Source organism: Orycteropus afer, unplaced genomic scaffold, assembly GCF_000298275.1.
Source record: "Orycteropus afer afer isolate SDZICR_OR568_19922 unplaced genomic scaffold, OryAfe1.0 scaffold00124, whole genome shotgun sequence".
Classification (NCBI taxonomy): domain Eukaryota; kingdom Metazoa; phylum Chordata; class Mammalia; order Tubulidentata; family Orycteropodidae; genus Orycteropus; species Orycteropus afer.
In genome coordinates this window covers 7,702,108-7,723,432 of record NW_006921711.1, presented here as the reverse complement: position 1 = coordinate 7,723,432, position 21,325 = coordinate 7,702,108, and the positions used below count along the sequence as shown (strand labels likewise).

Sequence of the window (21,325 nt, the reverse complement as noted above, 5' to 3'; positions counted from 1 at the left end):
TTATTGCCTACATCCATTTAAATATTTCTCAGTTACAGCTCGTTTTTCAAAATAAAGATCTTTGAAATGTACGTACAGCAAAGTATTGTACTAAACGTTTTATTAAGCTGATTATCACACAGGCCATCAATAGCCAACATTATGGGAAAACGGTTAAGTATAAAACAATACAGAAGTATTACAGACCATAGCTTATCAATTTTTATCTTCATTCCGTTAGTGGTGTCTTCTTATGTAGTAACCTTTATTCGTGAAATGATTTCACTTACAAAACTATTATTTTTTGCTACCACCTCAGCTTTCAGCTGTTTTAACTTTATTGTGATGTCTTCTTCTGACATTTCCATAAATGGCAATTTCTTCACCTTGGATACAAACTCCTGAATAATTTTTTCACCTTGCTGGAAAAACATGTGAACATTTCATTAGTCTTTAAAATGTCTTTTCTAAAAGTCACATTAAACAACAATAAATTGTTTCACTAAATTTCAATCTAAACATGCTACCCAATATTTAAGGACATTCTTACTTAGGTGTGCACTGTCTAAAATATAGAGCCAAGACTTCATTTTTTTTATAGCAAATTATTAAGAGAACATTAATACACATACTTTCTGCTACTGAAGCAAAGGGACTGAATACTTTAGAAGTTTTAAAACCCTTGGTTATTATCACTTCTCACACCTTACCTTATTCTTCTGAGAAGAACCCAATGATTACCAAGAATTCTGTTAGGCATAAAGTCACTGAAAATATAATACACACATGCACAAAGAGGATGTTTTCCTTTTGATTTTACAGCCCAGATATAACTGTTCCAAAGAATGTGGCTATTGCTTACTATGTGATTTCTTAAAGAAGCTCTGGTGGCATAGTGCCTAAGGTAGGTGACTACTAACCAGAAGGTTGGTGGTTCAAACCCACCAGCTGCTCTGTGGAAAGAAGATGGAGCAATGTACTTGTGTAGATTTACTGCCTTGGAAACTCAATGGGGGTCTTTGTGAGTCAGAATCAATGTGATGGCAGTGGGCTGGATTGGGTTTGTGTGGCTTTTTAGGCAAATTCCTCTGTGATCTACATTCATCACCCATAACATGGGGGCATATTATAAACCTCACAGGGCTGTTGTGAGAATTAAAGAGCTAATATGTATAAAGTGCTGAGAACAGTCCCTCACAGTGAGGAAGACTGCAAATATTACTATTCGTTTATTCCTCACTTAAGGAGCTCTGGTGGCATAGTGGGTAAGGCATTTGGCTGCTAACCAGAAGGTCAGCAGTTCAAACTGGCCAGCCAGTTCGTGGAAGGAAGATGGGGCAATCTACTTCCGTAAAGATTTACAACCTCAGGGGTTCAGGGGTGAGGGATAATGAGAAGGGCGGGGAGGAGAGTGGGTTAGGGCTGGGGATGGTAACTGGGGAGTGAAACCAAATGTACATGAAATGTTGAATGTAAAATAAACTGCTCTGTAAATTTGCACCTAAAGCGCCAAAAAAAAAAAAAAAGATTTACAACCTCAGAAATCCAGTGGGGGTTGCTATGAGTTGAAATTGTCTCAAGGGCTATGAGTCTGGTCTGGTCTGACTCCTCACTTACTGTCTGACATCTCACATATATGACAACTTTGAACAAATTCTCAGATGATGCTTCCGATAGTCTAGGTCCAGTCCTCACGGCACTACAGCCAGGCCCAGGGTGTCCTTTGCAGGCCACCCTGAATGATATACTGTAGGCCCCCATAATGACCAGGCCACACAAAGGATGATGGCCGGCTGACCACTGGACACTTTATCCTGTTTGTCTGCAATATCTTGTTCCGGCCATGGAGGATGTAGGTCAATGGCGGGGACAATGTGAGGTTGCGGTCAGGCAGTGGGAGGCTGCGTGAGGGCCTGAAGGTGCTGGGGAGGTTGGTGGGGGAGGCAGAAATGGGGAAGGAATGGGGGTGGTTAAGGGGCTGTTGGGTAGACAGAGGACAAGTGGGGTTCACCACCAAGGGCAGGCAGCAGGAAACACCGGACCAACTACCCTCAACTCCCACAGGCCCCAATGCATTACTCATCCTGAGATGCATGGGGATGCCTGATGGTGAGTGAACAAAGTCGGGGGAAGGGGACACTGCTGCCTATAACAATCTGATCTTTGATAAGTGAGAAGTGGCTATAATGCCTATGAAGCCAAACTATAAGGGCTGCTTTTCACACAAGAGAACCCATTAAGTGCCCTGATGGTGAAAGGTGATGACTCAAGTGACAGTACACTCAAGAGATAAAGAAATAATACTTCGCTATGAATTGTCTTCTTTCATAAAACCAGAACTGGATGGTACCCAGCTACTATTACTGAACATTTTGATCAAAGATTCTACAGAAGAATCCTGATCAAAAGGGGTTAAATGCAGAACAGAATTTCAATTTCTCATGGATTCCATACTTTCTGGAGCCATGGAGACTGGATGAAACACCAAAACTATTGCCCTGAGATAATCTCTAAATTTTAAATCAAGGCTGCTTATGTAAAACCAAAAACCTCATGGGATTTGGTTCCTTAGTTTGAAGGTTTAAAGCCATGGTTTCATGGGACTTTCATGGGACATCCTAGTTAATTGGCTTAATAATGTGTTAAGTGCTTCCATTCTACCTCCAGTTCACTGCATTGTACCTGGGGTCTTGCAAGTGGCCATCCAGGGCACACTACTTGATCTCTATACATTAGAGTAACAGGAAAAAGGAAGAGTCAGGAATAGTAGATAGATATGGAATGTGTGGCTATGTGAGTCCATGAACAACTGCCTCCTTTGCCATGAGACAAGAACAACTGGATAATGCTCAGCTACCATTACTAAGGGAGCTCTGGTAGCATAGTGCCTAAGGCACTGGACTGCTACCCAGAAGACTGGTGGTTCAAACCCACCAGCCACTTTTTGATCAACGATTCTATAGAAGAATCCTCATCAAAAGGGGAAAATGCAGAACAGAATTACAAATTCTCATGGAATCCAGCCTTTCTGGAGTCATGGAGGGTGGAGGAGCCCCTGAAACTACTAGCTCAAGATCATCTTTAAACTTTAAACCAAAAATAACACCTGAAGTCTTCTTAAAAATAAATAGTTTAGCTTAACTAGTTTTTTTTTAAAAAAAAAAAGTCTGCCTTGAGCACTATGCTCTTTTAAGAACTATCTACAAGGGATTAAACTGACAACAGTAACTGAAGAGATCAGATAGGGCAGTGTGTTTATATCAATGAGGGAGGAACAACTCAGAGAAAGAGGGTGAGAATGGTTGTGCAACTCAAAGAATACAATTACTGCCACTGAATTGTACAGACAGAAAAACTAGAATTGATGTATGTTCTGCAGTGTATATATGATCAACAATAACAAAAATGAATGAAACTTTAAAAGTGCCTACATTAAAAAAAATAATAAAATCTAGACTGAACAAGATGGATAGTTAAAATGTATTTATTGACATCAGCATCAAGATTTTTCAAAACATATTAACACCATACCTAAAATTACTAATAATTTACAACGCATTTCTTTTAAGCTCAAAAGCCATACACATCATCTATTTTAATAACCATCTATGCTTCAAGTAAGAACAAAAATTCAGTGGGTAAAAGCTAAGAACATGACAAGTAAAAAACTGTCACAATGAGTAGCACGTTAAATTTTGCCAGGACCAGGGTATTAATTATGATAGTTTTATTTTAATTATTAAAGAAAACTAGTAATCCTTCATTTTTTTTAAAACAAGGTGGGCATATGTTTATATCTTTGTGTCCATCTAATATATCCCACCATCACTCAGAGAAGGCCCAAGTTAAGACCCCTTTCTCAGAAGAGAATGAAAATATCCTGACCCCTAAGCGCTTTGTCATATGCGCCTTTATTCTCCACCACATATCCATTACTCTTATCTCCTGAACTGGATTCTAAACAACTCGAGGGTAGGAACTATCTTTTTATTTCTTTCGCATCATCTTAACTAAGCACTCATTTAACTGGACTTGAATGGACTTGACCTATTCATTTACCAAGTACTCAAAAGATGTTCTTGGACATCTATAGTTCCTTTAAATTACTTATTTTAAACCTAATATTCCTTTCCTCCTAACTTTTTAAATCTTTGATTATGGAGATGTACTGCAGAAATCAGAATGACAGAGATGGATTCCTTATCATGCAAAGAAATGTAAGTAAAAATGACTGATCAAAAATTAAACAGAAGAATAATATGGGGAAAAAAAAATAACACAGCTTGGTGACCTGGTTCATGCAACAATATACAGAGATTAAATAACTGCAAACACAAGCCAACAAACCTCTCTCTCCAGATAGCATCTCTTTGCTGCTGGTTCTGTTTTGTCATCATCTTGAGATTTCCCAATATTCTGAAACTCCTCTAGTTCCAGGGCTTTTTGCTTAGCACATTCTATTACATGCCTAGGGAAATTAGCAAGCTCCGCCACGTGAATCCCAAAACTTTGATCACAGACACCTACAGGAAATATAGATGGGTGGGAAGTGGTAGGGTGGGAAGAGAGAACAATTAATGTGAATAGAATGTATCCTTTTCACTTTGTCATTAGGAATATTTATTTTGTATTATTTAAAATAGACTAGCCAAATGTTTCAAAGTAATTTAGAGAAAGGAATTTTAATTAAACCCCTAATGCAAAATGATGATGACTCGGCACACCATGCTGTATTTTATCCTTGACAAACGTAGTAGAGAAAATAAACACAGCAAAGAAAACTGCTTGATAGATACTTTTCAAAGGCCCAGAAAATTTCCTAATCTGAAAGAAATTAATCAGCTCAGTGTCTCTGAGGTTTCCTCATTTCATAAGGGAGGAATTAAAAGTCCTAAGAACCAAAAAGGGGTCAATGTGTCACTAATTAGAAGTAGCATTTAAATAAAAACATACTGATTTATTATTACTGAATGGCCTGTCCTCAGGATTTGACCGTATCATTCTCTAGTGATTGTTGCTAAGGAAACCTAACTAGATAAATATAAATATTTATAATACTTGTCTGCTTAAGAAATTAAAAGCTATTTTAATTATTTTTATATTCTGACTCTTGATTCTGAACTCCTGCAAATAAATGACAGTGAATTTTTTTTACCCAAATTACTGGTAAATTTATAGACCAGGCACCTAATCTTTACCTTTATTTGCACTGAATAAATTGACTCAAGAAACTTTTTCTAAACTTTCAATAAAAATTATACTAGTTATTATGGAGCTTTCATTTCAGCCTTATTAATTGTGTAGTGGGTTGAAGAGTGTCCCCCCAAAATTCAAGTCTACTCAAAACCTCAGAACATGACCTTATCTGGACATAATCTTTGCAGATATAATTAGTTAAAATGAGGATCATGCTGGATTAGTGTTGTTGTTGTTATGTGCCATCGAGTCAGACCCGACCCCTCCTTGGGTTTCCAAGGCAGTATCACTACGGAAGTAGATTGCCCCATCTTCCTTCCGAGGAGTGGCTGGTGGATTTGAACCGCCAGCCTTCTGGTTAGCAGTCAAGTGCCTTAGGCACTATGCTACCAGAGCTCCTTGCTGGATTAGGGTTGGTCCTAAGTCCAATGACTAACATCCTTGTAAGAAGAGAAGAGCACACACAGGGACCACATGTGAAGAGAGACTGGAGTGATGTGTCTGCAAGCCAAGGCATGCCCAGAACCACAAAAAGCTAACAACGCTCAAGGATGCATTCTCCCCTAGAGCTTTCAGAAGGAGCATGGCACTGACAAACTTTGATTTTGAACTTTTCCCTCGAGAACTAATAGAAACTGTCAATTATTTTCCCATCTAGTTATATATCCTAGGAAATCTACTGGGGCTGGATGTTTTTTATGACTTAAAGATTAACAAACAAAAATGAGGCAAAAGTAAATGTTCAATAAACCCCACAGTTGTTATTGTTGTTATGTGCCGTCGAGTCGGCCCCGACTCATAGCGACCCCTCCTTGGGTTTCCGAGGCAGTACCACTACGGAAGTAGGATTGCCCAACCTTCCTTACGAGGAGTGGCTGGTGGGTTTGAACCGCCAGCCTTCTGGTGAGCAGTCAAGTGCTTTAGCCACTATGCTACCAGAGCTCCTCAGGGAAGGATGAATTTATTCTGCTTTCTCTGTATTTTCTCTGGCCTTGTTTATATTGAAAGCCCATTTCTGTAACACCAACAATTTAAAAGCAAAAAACATAACTTCATGTGAAATGTCAGTTCTAACTAAAAGTACCCACAGTCCATGCCAATAATTATCAGAGCAGCTGAAAAGACGCTCAACAAAGCACAAAGAACAAAAGATAAAAGGGCCAAGGGGATCTCAACTATGTACACAACCTGAGGCAGAAAAACATCTTCACAGGAAGCCTGAAAGCCACCTGAAGAAGTTATCCGGAAGATTAGTAAGATGGTTAAGCAATAAAAACCTCACAGTATGTGAAGCCCATCAAATCAGTAATCTAATTAGCAACCAGACCCACAAATGACCAACTTTTTAAAGGATGAAATACCAAAAGAGAAGTCATTTCATATGGGATAACTACTAAAAACTTCAGGATTTCTGGAACTCCCAGCTTTAAATGAACACACCCCTAAAAACACAATTAGATAATTAGAAAAACATTTTATTAAACAATAACCACTAGTTCCTTGGAACTTCAGAATGTAGTAACTGTTATTACCTAGTAGCTCATTCAAGTAGAAAACACACCGCCATGGAGAGGTAGTAGAACATCTCTCCATGGAGCTATTCCAGAATACAGATCATTCTCTTTCTGCAATTGCTTTGGAGTCAGTGGTCTTACTGGGAAACAAACATGTACCATGTGCCTGTCCCTATCTATGAATTAAGAGTAAAGGTGTTCTATAAAAACATCAATTTTTCCTATTAACTCAGAAGCAAGGCAATTACTAATGATTTCAAGGGTAGTGAGTTTGCCATTGTCACACTCAGAATTTACAGTATACCTGAGGTCTCTATACTCACCTTTCTTTACCTGATAAAGCATAGTTAAAGTCTCTTCAGTGGTTAGTGCTGTGACATGTAGATTATTAACAGTTGGTATCTGACTGGCCAAGGCAGTAAGTTCATGAAAATGAGTAGCAAACATACAAAAGGCACCAATCTTTGTGGCAATGTACTCTGATATAGCCCATGCCAACCCAAATCCATCATAGGTAGACGTTCCTCTGCCCAATTCATCTATAATTATTAATGAGTCTTTGGTTGCAGACCTGAAACATAAAATTACATGAAATTTCCCCATGACAGCAAACGTGATAATATCAAAAACAAGATGAATACATTAGGGAAGATATGTTCACAAATATAACAGACTATCTTAATGTATAAAAAATTCAATTATGTCAATAAAAAGCAACAAAACATCAATTAAAAAATGGACACAAACAATTGATAGAAGAGATAACAAACAGTGAATAAATAATTTTTAAATTACCAGCTCCTGGTAGTAATCAAGAAGGAGCTCTCATGGTGCAGTGGTTAAGGCATTTGGCTGCTAGCCAATGTTCCACAGAAGATGAGGGAGTCTGCTTCTACAAAGACTTATGGCCTTGGAAACCCACTGGGGATCACTATGAGTCGGCATCAACTCAATGGCAGTGAATTTGGTTTTGAGTAGCAAAGAATTTCCAAATAAACCAATTATCATTCATTCCTGACAATTAAATCAGCCAAGATTTTAAAAATAATAATAGGGAATGAAGGTGGGACCAGTGGTGATGACTGGATATGCACACACTCTGTGGTGATTATATAAATTCATGTGCCCAAAGTGCCTCACCCATACCATATGTGATTATTCTTTCTATAACCACTGCAATTGATGACTCTGACAGCATCACACGTGCTTACTGGCCATGTATACTTCTTTTTCTGTGAATTTTGCTTATTTCATTACATGGAAAGTTATGGATGTTAACCTGTTGCCTAATGACTATTATTATATGTTTGTGTTGCTTTTATAATTCCCCACAAACAACAGATCCTCTCAGAAATTAAAACACATTAATTTTTTAAGGACCTACTACATGCAAAGTACTTTAGACGAGATCAAAAACATAGAAGATAAAGCCCAGGCCTTCAAAGAAACCATTAAAAAGGGAAATAGACAAAAGATTTCAATAACCGTCTAGTGCGTTTGGCCAAACTGCGCAGTCTGAGGACAGTTCTCCACAAGATTGCTCTTATTTCAGGCACCAACTGTAAATTCAGGGCTTCCCAGGACCATGCTCAGGTTCAGTAATTCACTAGAATAACTCACCTAACTCAGTAAAGTGCTATGCTAGCTAAGGATTAGCTTTAATATAGCAAAAGGATACAAATAGTACCAGCCAAAAGAAGAGATGTACAGGGCAACATCTGGGATGCTCCAAAGGTGAAATTTCCATCATGCTCAGGGAGAAGCTACCCTTTTGGTATTGAAGTATGCCAGCACTCAAAGAGTACTACTAACCAAGGAAGCTCACTCAAGCTCCAGTGCCTACAGTTCTCATAGTACATAGGCATGACTGACTAAATCAATGCCCACAGAGCAGAACCCAATCTCCAACTCCCTGCCCCCACCTCACGTTGGGCTAATATCAAGTGGCTTAAAGCCCCAATCTTCTAACCTCTTGATTCACCTTTCTGGCATGGCTAGCCCCCACTGTGAGTCATCTCCTTAGTGTAAACTATTTAGGGGTCCACTGTGACTAACAAAGACACTCCTAAAAAAAAAAAAAAATCAAACTCACTGCTGTCGAGTTGAATCCAACTAAAAGTGACCTCACCTTGCCAAGGCAGTATCTCTACGGAAGTAGATTGCCCAGTCTTCCTTCCAAGGAATGGGTGAGGGGTTTGAACCACCAGCATTCTGGTTAGCAATCGAGTAATTTAGGCACTATGCCACCAGAGCTCCCAAGACACTCCTATAACTCAGGAAATACCAAGGGCTTAGAGGTTAGCTCCAAGGAGCCAGGACAAAGGCCAGATTGCTATTTAGGTGAATTTGTCCTTACTATACAAACCTCTAGGAGCTCTGGTAGCATAGTGGCTAAGGCACTTGACTGCTAACCAGAAGGCTGGCGGTTCAAACCCACCAGCCACTCCTCGGAAGGAAGGTTGGGCAATCCTACTTCCGTAGTGATACTGCCTTGGAAACCCAAGGAGGGGTCGCTATGAGTCGGGGCCGACTCGACGGCAAATAACAACAACAACAACATACAAAACTCTAAAATAAAATACTAATAAACTACAAGGCGTGTCAAACAGGAGGCCTGACAATGTAAGGCTAATGTGACCAGGAAAATCATCACAGAAGTAGAATTTCTGTCTTTTAGGGCCATAAAGATTGAAAGGATTTGGGTAAAGGGCAAGGAAGGACCATTCCAGGCAGTATGAACAATGTAAACAAAAGAAAAGTAAGGTGTACTTCCTTAAAAATAGAAATACCACGTGACCCAGCAATCCTACTAGGTATATACTCAAAACTCAGCTCACTGCCAATGAGTCAATTCTGACTTACAGAGACCCCCATTAGGTTTCCAAAGCTGTAAATCTTTACAGAAGTAGACTGCCTCATTTTCCTTCTGTGGAGCAGCTGGTGGGTTTGACCCACCAACCTTCTGGTTAGCAATCAAATGCCTTAGGCACTATACCACCAGAACGCCTTACTAGGTATATATCCTAGAGAAATATGAGCTATGACATGAACAGATATATGCACATCTATGCCTACTGCACTATTTATGATAGCAAAAAGATAGAACGCCCATCAACGGATCAGTGGATAAACAAAACTATAGTACATACACACAATGGCATACTATGGAACATTAAAGAACAATGATGAATCTGCAAAACATTTTATAACAGGGATGAACATGCTGCTGAGTGAAATTGTCAATCACAAAAGGACAAATATATTATGAGACTACTATTGTAAAGAGTCAAGAAAAGCGTTTTACAAAAAACAAAACATTCTTTGGTGGTTACCAGGGGTCAGTGAGGGAGGGAGGGTAAACCACTAACTAGAGGACAGACACACATTAACCTGGGTGAAAAGAATACAATTAAAAGGAAATGGGGGAAAAAAATTATGGAAACTTAAAAAAAAAAAAACCAACTATATTGAGCATAGTTTGAAAAAGAAAAAAAAAAAAGGAAGTTTCCACAACTACTACTAATCACCCCTTTAAGATAATGCAAAATACATAAAATTCACAGGAAAACAACTATTAAAGCAGATAAATGTCTTACAGATGAAGCTGTGAACATACCTGTACCAAACAGGGACATCCATTTCCAATTTCAGGACACTAGGACATGCACATACCTGAGAATAGAGGCAGTTTCTAACATTTCAGCCATGAACGTGGAGACTCCTTTCAATTGACTGTCACCAGCCCCTACCCGAGCCAAGATGCAGTCCACAATGGACACTTCTGCCAACTCACATGGCACAAAACACCCAATCTGCGCCATGAGAACTATCACCCCAGTCTGGCGAATATATGTTGATTTTCCTCCCATATTGGGACCTACAACACAAATTATATCAAAAGGCAAAATTATTCATTCGTTTCTGCAAACAAACTAACTGTTAATCCTAAACACAGGAGTAATGGCCACTACACACTGGTGACTAATCACACAAGTCACACTGATTTGACACAATAGAAGCAGAACCATGGGAGACTTCTGGTAAGATGGAGGAATAGGCAGACAAGCGAAACAGACCCTCTTCAACAAAGAAAAGAAAAACCAATTGACAGAGATACAGAAGATAATCCTGGAGCCCCAAGCTTTGAAAAGAACTATGCAGCAGTGGATTAGGCACCAACTAGTGGAAAAACTGGAACAAAAGAGTATACAGAGATGGTGAGAGCTGCAGGCTGTCAGCTACTCTGACAGGACCAATGGCCTGAATATTTACAAGTGGTGTTGGGACCTGAGAATTGACCTAAACATTAACCTTGGTCACTAAGGGCTATAGAGACAACTGCACTGGTGGCCTATGACTAGAAAGGGAAACTGAAAGGAAGGAGACAACCTGAGCTATTATTGGCTTTCTGCTGTCCAGAGGATGCAGCCATTTTGGGTATTTAAAGTAACCAAGGGCACAGCCATTTTGAATCTTTACAAGTGGCAACCATTTTGGATTTTAAAGTAATAGTATTCTCATTCAGATTCCAGGGACATATGAGAGGCTGACAACAGGAAAGGAGACAGGTGGTGAGTATGTAAGTGCTGTCAACTAGCAAATGGAGGAGCACAGTACCCTGCTTGCATAGATAACATACAAATAAAACAAAGAAAACAAAAATCATGGGCAAGTCACTCCAACATACAATCACCAATTAAATATAAACACGAAAACGTCACAATGCCTCGGAGACAACAGAGCATCACAGTCCACACAAAGAAGCAAGATAAAGCAGGAGAAACAAGGGACCAGGATACAGACCCAAAACAAATCCCTGAGGAAGATGCAGTATTGCAACTCCCTGATAAGGAATTCAAAAGAATTATAGTTAGGTATCTTCAATGAATTGAGAGACAGATCGAGGAAAACACAGAGAAAACACTACAACGATTTCAAAAGATAATACAAGAATAAAATGACAAAATAAATGAAAAATTAGAAATGATACAAAATCTACACACAGAAATCTAGAAGATTAATACTAAATTTTCAGAAATAGATAACACATTGAATGGGCAAAGGAGTAAAACTGATGCAATGGAAGACAGAATTAGGGAGCTTGAAGGCAAATACCTGAACACTTCTTTGGAAAGAGATAAATCAGAAAAAAGATCAAAATAAAATGAAGAAAGCCTAAGGTTCATGTGGGATACCACCAAAAGGAATAACGTACATGTAATCAGAATTCCATAACAGGAAGAGACAAGTAAGACCACAGAAAAAATTGTTGCAGATTTGTTGGAAGAGAATTTTCCTGGTGCTATGAAAGATCTGGCAGCATAGTGCCTAAGGCACTGGACTGCTAACCAGAGGGCTGGTGGTTCAAACCCACCAGCAACTCCTCGGAAGGAAGATGGGGCAATTTACTTCCGTAGTGATACTGCCTCGGCAACCCAAGGAGGGTCGCTATGAGTCAGGTCCGACTCGACAGCACATAACAACAACAACAACAACATGAAAGATAAGGATATATCCACTCAGGAAGTCCCACGAACCCCAAACAGAACAGACCTCAAAAGAAAATCACTAAGACATATCATCATCAAACTTACCAAACCAAAGACAAAGAATCACAAGAGCAGCATGGGAAAGACGAAAAGTTATCTTACAAGGGACAACTAGTAAGACTAAGCTCAGATTTCTCAGCAGAAACCAATGCAGGCGAGAAGACAATGGGATGGTATATATAAAACCCTGAAAGACAAAAATTTCCAACCAAGAATTATGTAACCAGCAAAACTGTCCCTCAAATATGATGGTGAAATTAGGAAATTTCCAGATAAGCAGAAACTCAGAGAATTTGTTAAAACCAGACCAACCTTACAAGAGGTGCTAAAGGGAGCCCTTTGGACAGAGAAGCAACAACAGACTACAACTGACCATTAACACACATGATGATATAACCCAGAAACCAACCCAGCTACTTTGGAAGTATCCAAAGTAAATAAACCTACAAGATTGTAAACAGGGAACCAGAGACACCAACCAACAAATGAGGACAACTACAGAACCAAAAGGAGGGAAAAAATTGTGTCCTTACAGAACTAGGTGGTAGAAAAGTCAAGACAAGTACAAGATAGAACGGACTGTTCTACACTTGGAAAGAAAACTATAAATCACAGGGAAACCTCAAAGAAAAATGATAAACCTTCACATCAAAAAAAGAGGGCCAGCATAAATATTCAGCAAATACTGAAACAACAGCAATGAAGGAAGTGATAACACGATTCAAAAACAAAACAAGCTCAGCACAGAAAATTATAATGAACAAAGAAATCGACACCACGAAAAAGCACATAACAAAAATGACAGCAACAAATTCATATTTGCTGATAATTGCGTATCTGACAAGGGACTTATCTCTAAGATTTATAGCAGAAGAGTGGATGACCAAACTATGGTACATAAACATAATGGAATGCTATGCAGCACTAAAGAATAATGCAGAGTCTGCAAAACACCGCTTAATATGGATGAACTTGGAGGACATTTTGCTGAGTGATGTAAGTCAATCGCTGAATGACAAACATAGTATTAGTTCATTGTTGTAGAGGGTCATGGATAGGTTTATATATGGAGGGAAACTTTCTTTGTTGGTTGCCAGGTGTGGGAGGGGAACGGAGAAAACACTGCAAAAAAAAAGAATTGACCCATGTCATTTTAGTTTTGTGTATTTCACTGTACATAAATTATATTTCAATACAATGCATGTTAAAAAAAAAAAAAAAAAAGCAGAACCATGGGCTGAGCTGCCCAAAGAGTGGGAAAGTAACTGTCCTCACTGTCCCCTTAGGCAATGTAATTATCTCCTCAAACCTACACTGGGTCTGGCTACAGAGTAACCATAAAACTACACCCTACCTGTAATTTGATTATTGCCTAACAAGATCACACATACATTTTCCCACAGCTCACAGAGCTAGCTGCCTACAGGATAAATTAATGACTTCCAGAAAAGGAATGTAAGCAAAATTGATTAACTATACATTGTTACTCATTAATAAATAGCACTATTACTAATGAATGGGAGCTCTGGTGGCATAGTGCCTACGACATCTGACTGCTAACCAGAAGGCTGGTGGTTAAAACTCACCAGCCACTCCTCGGAAGGAAGGCTGGGCAATCTACTTCCGTAGTGATACTGCCTCGGAAACCCAAGGAGGGGTCGCTATGTGTCAGATATAACTCAACAGCAGTGAGTTTGGTTTTGGTTTTTTTTTAAACTAATGAATGGATCAGTATGGCCAAACCTTTCATAACACCTAAACTCCACATTAAATTCCCATGACCCTTCTTTTGGAAAATGTACAATTAATTAACTTGTCTGAGTGAGACTATAACAACTTGAAAATTCATTTGGGGAAATAGCATACGCAGAATATAATCCTTACATGATGCCCAAAGAACCCATCCTCCTTTTTCTTTTCCAGAATCTGGTTAGATCTCTCAAAACACCCGAGTTTCAGACATGCTAAACTATGTACCCAAGCCTACTTTTCTTTGGTTTTCACACGAATATGGTGCCATGTCTTAAGAGTTGCTGCCTAATCTGATGTCATTCTGGGAGCCAACTCTGGCTGATCTTCAACGATCTCAGTAATGAAAGGACTGACTCAAAGGATGAGGGCTTGTCCATTTTTAAGTGCTCTGAACTCCTGGAACAGAAGTTTCATACAAGTACAATATTCTCTCATAAGCTGCCCCCTGCCTTCCAAATCTTCCCTCTAATCCAAATGTGAATATTTCTAACTCTCATGAATAACATTTTCTTTTGCTGATGTCAAGGACTGGCCTAAGGCACTTGACTGCTAACCAAAAGGCTGGCGGTTCAAACCCACCAGCCACTCATCGGAAGGAAGGTTGGGCAATCTACTTCTGTAGCAATACTGCCTTGGAAACCCAAGGAGGGGTTGCTGTGAGTCGGGTCTGATTCGATGGCACATAACAACAACAACAACAACAACGTCAAGGACTGGGATTTTCTTCATCAATTTTAAGTACCTTTCCATTTCAACATAAAAGAACCGTTACCCCCCAAAATCCCATAAACTAGGTTTTTACCAGTAATGATGTGGAACATTTGTTTATCTTTTTCAAAGTGAACATCATTGGGAATAAACGCAACTTCATCTTGAACTTCAACACAAGCATGTCTAGATGCTTTCAACGTAATTCTTCCTTGTCCTTTCTCCAAAATGACTGGTCGTACATACGCAACAGGGGCTCCATTTGACACATGAGCAAAGCTGACGACAGCATCTAGCTGAGCTAATACATCATTGAGTGTCTGCATTGGTTCCACGTAGCCTATGTAAAAATAAAAACAGAAAATGTATGCAAGAATAATGAATCATAAAAAACAGATATAAACAGCCATAAGAATAAATTTAACTTCCCCTTTTTGGAATTCAAATCAGTTTTAAAAATCTAACAGGAGTTGCCATAGGGAAACTTGAAAGGAACACCTAAATGTAACATGAGGTTAAAATTTCTTGCTAGATCCTCCCCCACTGTGAACAGATTTCACAAAAAGAAAGGAATGATGCCTTCCCTTAACAAAACCCAAGAAAATTTAACTGCATGACTGCTTATAAAGAAACGAGGTAAAGCTTAAAAAACATACAACTGACAAGGAAAAGCTTTTATAATATATTAAGGTATGAAATGCAGGCTACAGTAATATCTGAGGCATACTGTCAATTTTTAAGGCACTTAAGAATATGAAACCAAGCTAGCACCTCATAATTATCATAAGAAACTTGCAAGCACCTGGCAGTAGTTGTAATGTGCCTGTCAAGGCTGTTCATATACAAGCCAGTCTGCAGCAAAGTTATTTTTTCATCCATACCACATAAAGTTGAATTTTAATATAAATTTAGATTCCTAATTATCACTTAAACTGCTTTCAACAAGATTCTACTCTGCTAGAAAGAGTACCAAAACTGAAAGTTATCATGTATATAAAAAAAGTCCCCTGATATATGCCAGGCAAAGCATGTAAAGGCAACATAAGTTGCCAAAAATTTCAGAATAGATTCTAAAGTTTTAATATATTGGAGAGGTTGGTATATTGGGCCCAATACATGATGTAGGATTATCCATACAAAAAAAAAAAAAAAACAACGCAAACTCACTGCCATTGAGACAATCCAACTCATAGAGACCCCTCCTTGGGTTTCCGAGGCGGTATCTCTACAGAAGTAGATTGCCCAGCCTTCCTTCCGAGGACTGGCTGGTGTGTTTGAACCACCAGCCTTCTGGTTAGCAGCCAAATGCCTTAGGCACTATGCCACCATGAAATAATCACTTCAAATGTTTCAAGAGACTTTCAAGAGAAAAATATTTAACTTTAGGAATACACAAAATTATGGGTTTAACCAACTAGTAGGAAATCTGGTCCCATAAAATTTGTTCCCCACACCAGCTAGCCAGAGGGAATGAGTAGTTGGACCTATGGGCTCAGGACCATGATCACTGGGGACATCAAGCTCAACTGGCGTAACATACTACACAAAAATACTGTTCCACATCCTACTTTGGCAAGTAGCGAGTGGGATCTTAAAAGCTTGCAAGCAGCCATTCAGATGCAACAATGGGTTTCTCTTCATCCAGAGCGAAGAAGAATGAAGAAAATAAAAAACACATGGAAATAATCAGTCCAAGCAACTGGTACACCATGCGACCCTCAGCCTATACGACTATGAGACCAGAAGTAGATGGTGCCCAGCTACCTCTGTCGAACCACTCAGAGGGGGATCTATATAGGAGATCCTGGATAGAGTGGAAGAACAATGTGGGACAAAACTCAAAATCATTATTAAAAAAAAAAAAAAAAGGACCAAGTTTGCTGGTCTGAAAAAGCCTGAGAGAACCACTGAGACTATGGCCTCTAGCTGCCTTTCAGGTCACTCCTATGGCTTCCAGCCGAACAAAAGACAAAAATACGAGCTGAACATTTACATTAGGCAGATAAACTCCTTGGAGAGATCAATCATGGAAGAACAGAAGGCCTCTGTGTGCACAGGAAGACAGCTTGGGAGGCAGGAGTGCATGGGAGGGATGGACACAGGGAAGAGGTAACTCTGGGGAGGCAGTGGGAAGGGAGCTGTTGCACTGTGGTAAATTGTAGTCAATGTCATGAGACAAAGTGTACGTGAGCTGCTGTATGGAAAGTGAATTTGTTCTGTAAATTTTCACCCAAATCACAATAAAAATTAAAAAATTGTTCCCTATAAAATTAACATCACATTTAAAAAGTAATTCTAAAATGCTACCAGCTACAAGTAATAAGATAAAAAAAAACTTAAGTTATAAATACTGTTGTTATGGGCCGTCGAGTTGGACCCGACTCATAGCGACCGAGGCTCCTTGGGTTTCTGAGGCAGTATTACTACGGAAGTAGAGTGCCCAGCCTTCCTTCCGAGGAGTGGCTAGTGGATTTGAACCACCAGCCTTCTGGTTAGCAGTCAAGTGCCTTAGGCATAAATGGCCAGATATAAAATTCTCTATTTCACTCCTTTTTTACTTAGCATAGATTTTTTTTTTTTTTTAAAAATAGGAAAGCCTTCACACTACCCTATCTTGTAGCAATAGGAATCTGTAAGAATGTTTTAAGTATTAGTGGAGTAATTACTATAAGTACTTAGAAAGTTATCAATTTTCTAACATATCAACAACAATAAACCAAAAAACCAAACCCACTGCCATCCAGTCAATTCTGACTCATAACAGCCTATAGAACAGAGTACAATTGCCCTGTAGGATTTCCAAGCCTATAAATATTAACAGAAGCAGACTGCCTCCCTCATCTTTCTCCTGTGAAGCAACTGATGGGTTCAAACCACCGACCTTCTCGTTAGCAGCCACCACTGTCCCACCAGAGCTCATTGCAACAAGAATAGGTTTATAATAAAACCAAAGACTTGATTAACAGTCTATTTAGAACTTCACATCATCTGGCTCTTTACGGCCTCTTTTCTAGCTTGCCAGCAAGCTAGAAACTGTGAAAATGATCCATTACATTTTAAAATAGTTTATGTGTATACTAGACCAGAAAGAGGAGCTCTGGTAGCACAGCGCCTAAGGCACTAGACTGCTAACCAGAAGGTTGGCAGTTCAAACCCACCAGCCAGAAGGAAGGTTGGGCAATCTACTTCCGTAGTGATAATGCTTCAGAAGCCCAAGGAGGGTTCGCTATGAGTTGGGTCCAACTCAATGGCACATAACAACAACAACAAGACCAGGAAGAGGGTGTTTTTTAAAAATATTCAGGGTGACTCCAAATATAAAACTGTCAATTTAAATGTTAAAATCTAGCACCATTTACTTACTGGGAGCTTAGTGAATATAACTTAATTTGATTTTCTAAGGAAGATTCCTAGTTTAAGTATATGGTATTTTACAGGCTTCTGTAGTTTGAATATATGGTATTTTACAGGCAGTGTATGCTCAGAAACATAATTCCCCTAAATTATCATGCTATAGTTATCTGACACCACCAAGCAAAAATGTAAATCTCTACAACTCAATCTCATTCATGTCAATATCAATACATAAAAAGTATTCAACTAAAACCCTTTAATTTTAACGTGTACTCCTGATTTACGATGAAAGTTCATAATAGTGAAACAATCTATAAAAGTATATGTGCGTATAGTTAAAAAAAAAAAATGACACTTTTAGTATGCATATCCTGAGAACAAGGACTTCCTCCTACTTATTCACAAGACCCTTACCACACACCAAAGAAATCTGACACGGATCCCATATATATTTCATATTAAATTTGCCAATTTGTCCCAACAATGTCTTCTGAAGTTATTCTCCACTTCCAACCCTGGATCTACACTGCACTTTGCTGTCCTGTGTCCTTTCATCTAGAACAGATGTCAGTGCATTCCTTTCTTGCTTTGATTGACACATCTGTAAAGAGGTTAGCTCTTAAAAAGAATGTTTCACAATCTAAATTTATCTGATTTTTGTCTTCTTGTTGCTATGATGTTATACATTTTTTTTCCAAGAATACTACACAGGTAACGCTGTGTCATTCCTTCCGCATCACACATCAGGAGGCAGTGAATGTTATGTGCCTGTTCCATTAGTGGTGATGTTCACTTTGATGACTCAGTTAAGGTGGTTCTTTAGTATTTTCTGACAGTGATAATAAAAGTTACAGTAAATACAGCACATGGTGATAGGCAAAGCCTATCACATACATTCCACTGTATGAGCAATATCACAATGTCAAATCATGCTTCCCCCTTAATGACAGAAAGCAATTACTAAGAGACAATCATTTCAAACTATGCCACTAGCATGGACTACTGAAAATCTATAAAACAGAGCACAGAACTCACATAAGGTTTGCTCATGTATAATTGGTAATTGCTTTTTAGTGGAATTTATTGCCACAAACTAGAGTAGAGCCTGTGGAGCACCTAAATATTAGTGTCTTATAGCCATTGGTATTTCCTTTCCTTGTTACTACTATACCTATAGAAATTGTGTCTTTTCTGCACGGCTTTGTTTTTCAGGGTATTCCTATTTGTTATCCTGCACTGGCTTATCTTCACATGGACAAGAGTAATTTCCAATTACCTTTCCTATCACAATGCAGCATGTATTATTTTATATGCAGCCTAATATATAAAACAGTTACAATGTGTGATGGTTTTAAAAAGAAAACCATACTTCAAATATTAAAATATCAGGTCACATTCAGAGCATTTATTGTAGTAGTTTATGTTAAATTTACCTGAAGAAATGTTGACAATTTCTTTAACAATGGCATTCTGGGCATCCTCATACTCAGTTTTATTTTTGGTGTACTCTTCATTGAGAGAAGTCAAGTTACTGCAAATCAAGATCTTAGTTCATTAAAAATATTAAAACATCTCCTAGAGGTAATATGTATTACTTAAAAGACATCCAGAGTAGTCTATGAAGTATCAAAACAGTAATAATTAAAATGGAAATACAAGCAGAAAACAGGCAACTCACGGGACAGATCTGGCTGGAATTCAGGTTATTAATGTTATTTTATGCTGTCTGGAATAGCCCACTGGCACAATTCTTGCTATAATTATTTCCCTGAGTAAAATTCTATCTGTGTCTTTTATGAAATATTTAGATGGAATTAAGTCTACATCCCTATTTAGGATGAAAGTCATGCACCCTTAAAACAAACAACTATGGTATCTCTCATTATTTTAGCACAACTTCTTTCTACACTGAAAGTTGTCAAAATAAGGAAAATGTTTCAAAAACAAAATTTTATTGAGCAATTTAAAAGGGTTATGAAAACAACAGTTAAAAGAAAAGATACTTATAAAAGATGGTAATGAAAGAAGGAGATAATATTCACCGGTATCAAAGGAAGGGAATGAAATTAAGAACAAAAGCAAGGAAGAGAGGCACAGAGTAGAAGAGATAGAGAAGGAAGCCACTATCAGAGGTGGAAGGGAATCATGTAACTGAGGCAACAACTGTAAACTTGATGGGATTGGCCAATGGCATAGTACACACGTATGGTTCAAGAATAGCACATGGGCAGGCAGCTGCAAAACAAAAGAACACTATGAAGCAGGTAAAGGGAAAGATTTCAAGGAAGAAAAGTAAGAGTCAAGGACATTACAAAAGTGAGACCACAGTGGGAAGAGTGGCAAGAGATGAAAACAAAGGTGGGCAGGGACCAGATAATGAAGGTCATACAAAGATTTTAGATTTGGATGGTGCATAGACAGTGACAGATTATAACAAGGAAAATGGTTAAGATTAGAGTCAGATACACAGTAAGCATTCAATCTCAACGAACAAATGAATCTTTCAGAACTTTTGACAGTACTGTGGCCATCCCAGAAGCTCTGGTGGCACAGTGGTTAAGCACTCAGCTACTAAACGGAAGGTCGAAAGTTCAAAAGTACCAGCCACTCCGTGGGAGAAAGATGTGGTAAACTGCTTCTGTAAAGATTACAGCCTTGGAAACCCTACGGGAAAGTTCTGCTCAGTGCTATATGGTCACTGTGAGTCTGAATTGCCTTAACAGCATTGGGTTTTATGTTTTTGGAGGCCATCCAGTCCAGTCCCTTTTATACATGACATAAATAACCTATAGGCAATTCAAAGATGTTATAAAACCCCAAAGGATCTGTCTTATTTATGCTATAATATATGCATTTCTTGAACCAGGAGGGGTATACTGTACTGGAAAAATGGTAATAAACAGAGAAGAAAATAGTCACAACTAAATTCAACAACAAAAGACTGAGGTTGAAATATCTGCTGTTACTTATTGACTGACTGACCCCAGAGAATTTATCTCTCTGCCGTTTTATCTATAAAATTAGAGAAATCTATTCGTGTCCTATTTATCTCAAGAGTTGTTCTAAGGAACAAATTAAACAGACTGTTTCATTACTGGGGTACTCTATACACCTAAAAATTGTTTGCACATAACAGATACTCCAACCATTAGTTAACTAAATGGATGAAAGAGGATCATATATGCAAAAGCTATCTGTAAACTACTGAGAAAATTCAGGAGGGGTGGGATTAGGGCAAGCCACAGGCTTTAGGTATAGTACAGGAGAAAGGTC

At 38.6% G+C, this 21,325-nt stretch overlaps 1 protein-coding gene across 1 annotated transcript in view; it reads right to left on the bottom strand.

Annotated features, from left to right (window-relative positions):
- Window positions 1-230: 230 nt before the first annotated feature.
- MSH2 (mutS homolog 2) overlaps window positions 231-21,325 on the bottom strand; it is a 144,221-nt gene continuing 123,126 nt past the window's right edge. The window contains exons 11-16 of the mRNA XM_007944406.2: window positions 19,486-19,583; window positions 14,793-15,038; window positions 10,362-10,566; window positions 7,013-7,260; window positions 4,327-4,502; window positions 231-401 (exon numbers count right to left, since the gene is read on the bottom strand). Coding sequence (XP_007942597.1) covers window positions 231-401; window positions 4,327-4,502; window positions 7,013-7,260; window positions 10,362-10,566; window positions 14,793-15,038; window positions 19,486-19,583 — 1,144 coding nt within the window. The remainder of the gene's footprint in view (window positions 402-4,326; window positions 4,503-7,012; window positions 7,261-10,361; window positions 10,567-14,792; window positions 15,039-19,485; window positions 19,584-21,325) is intronic.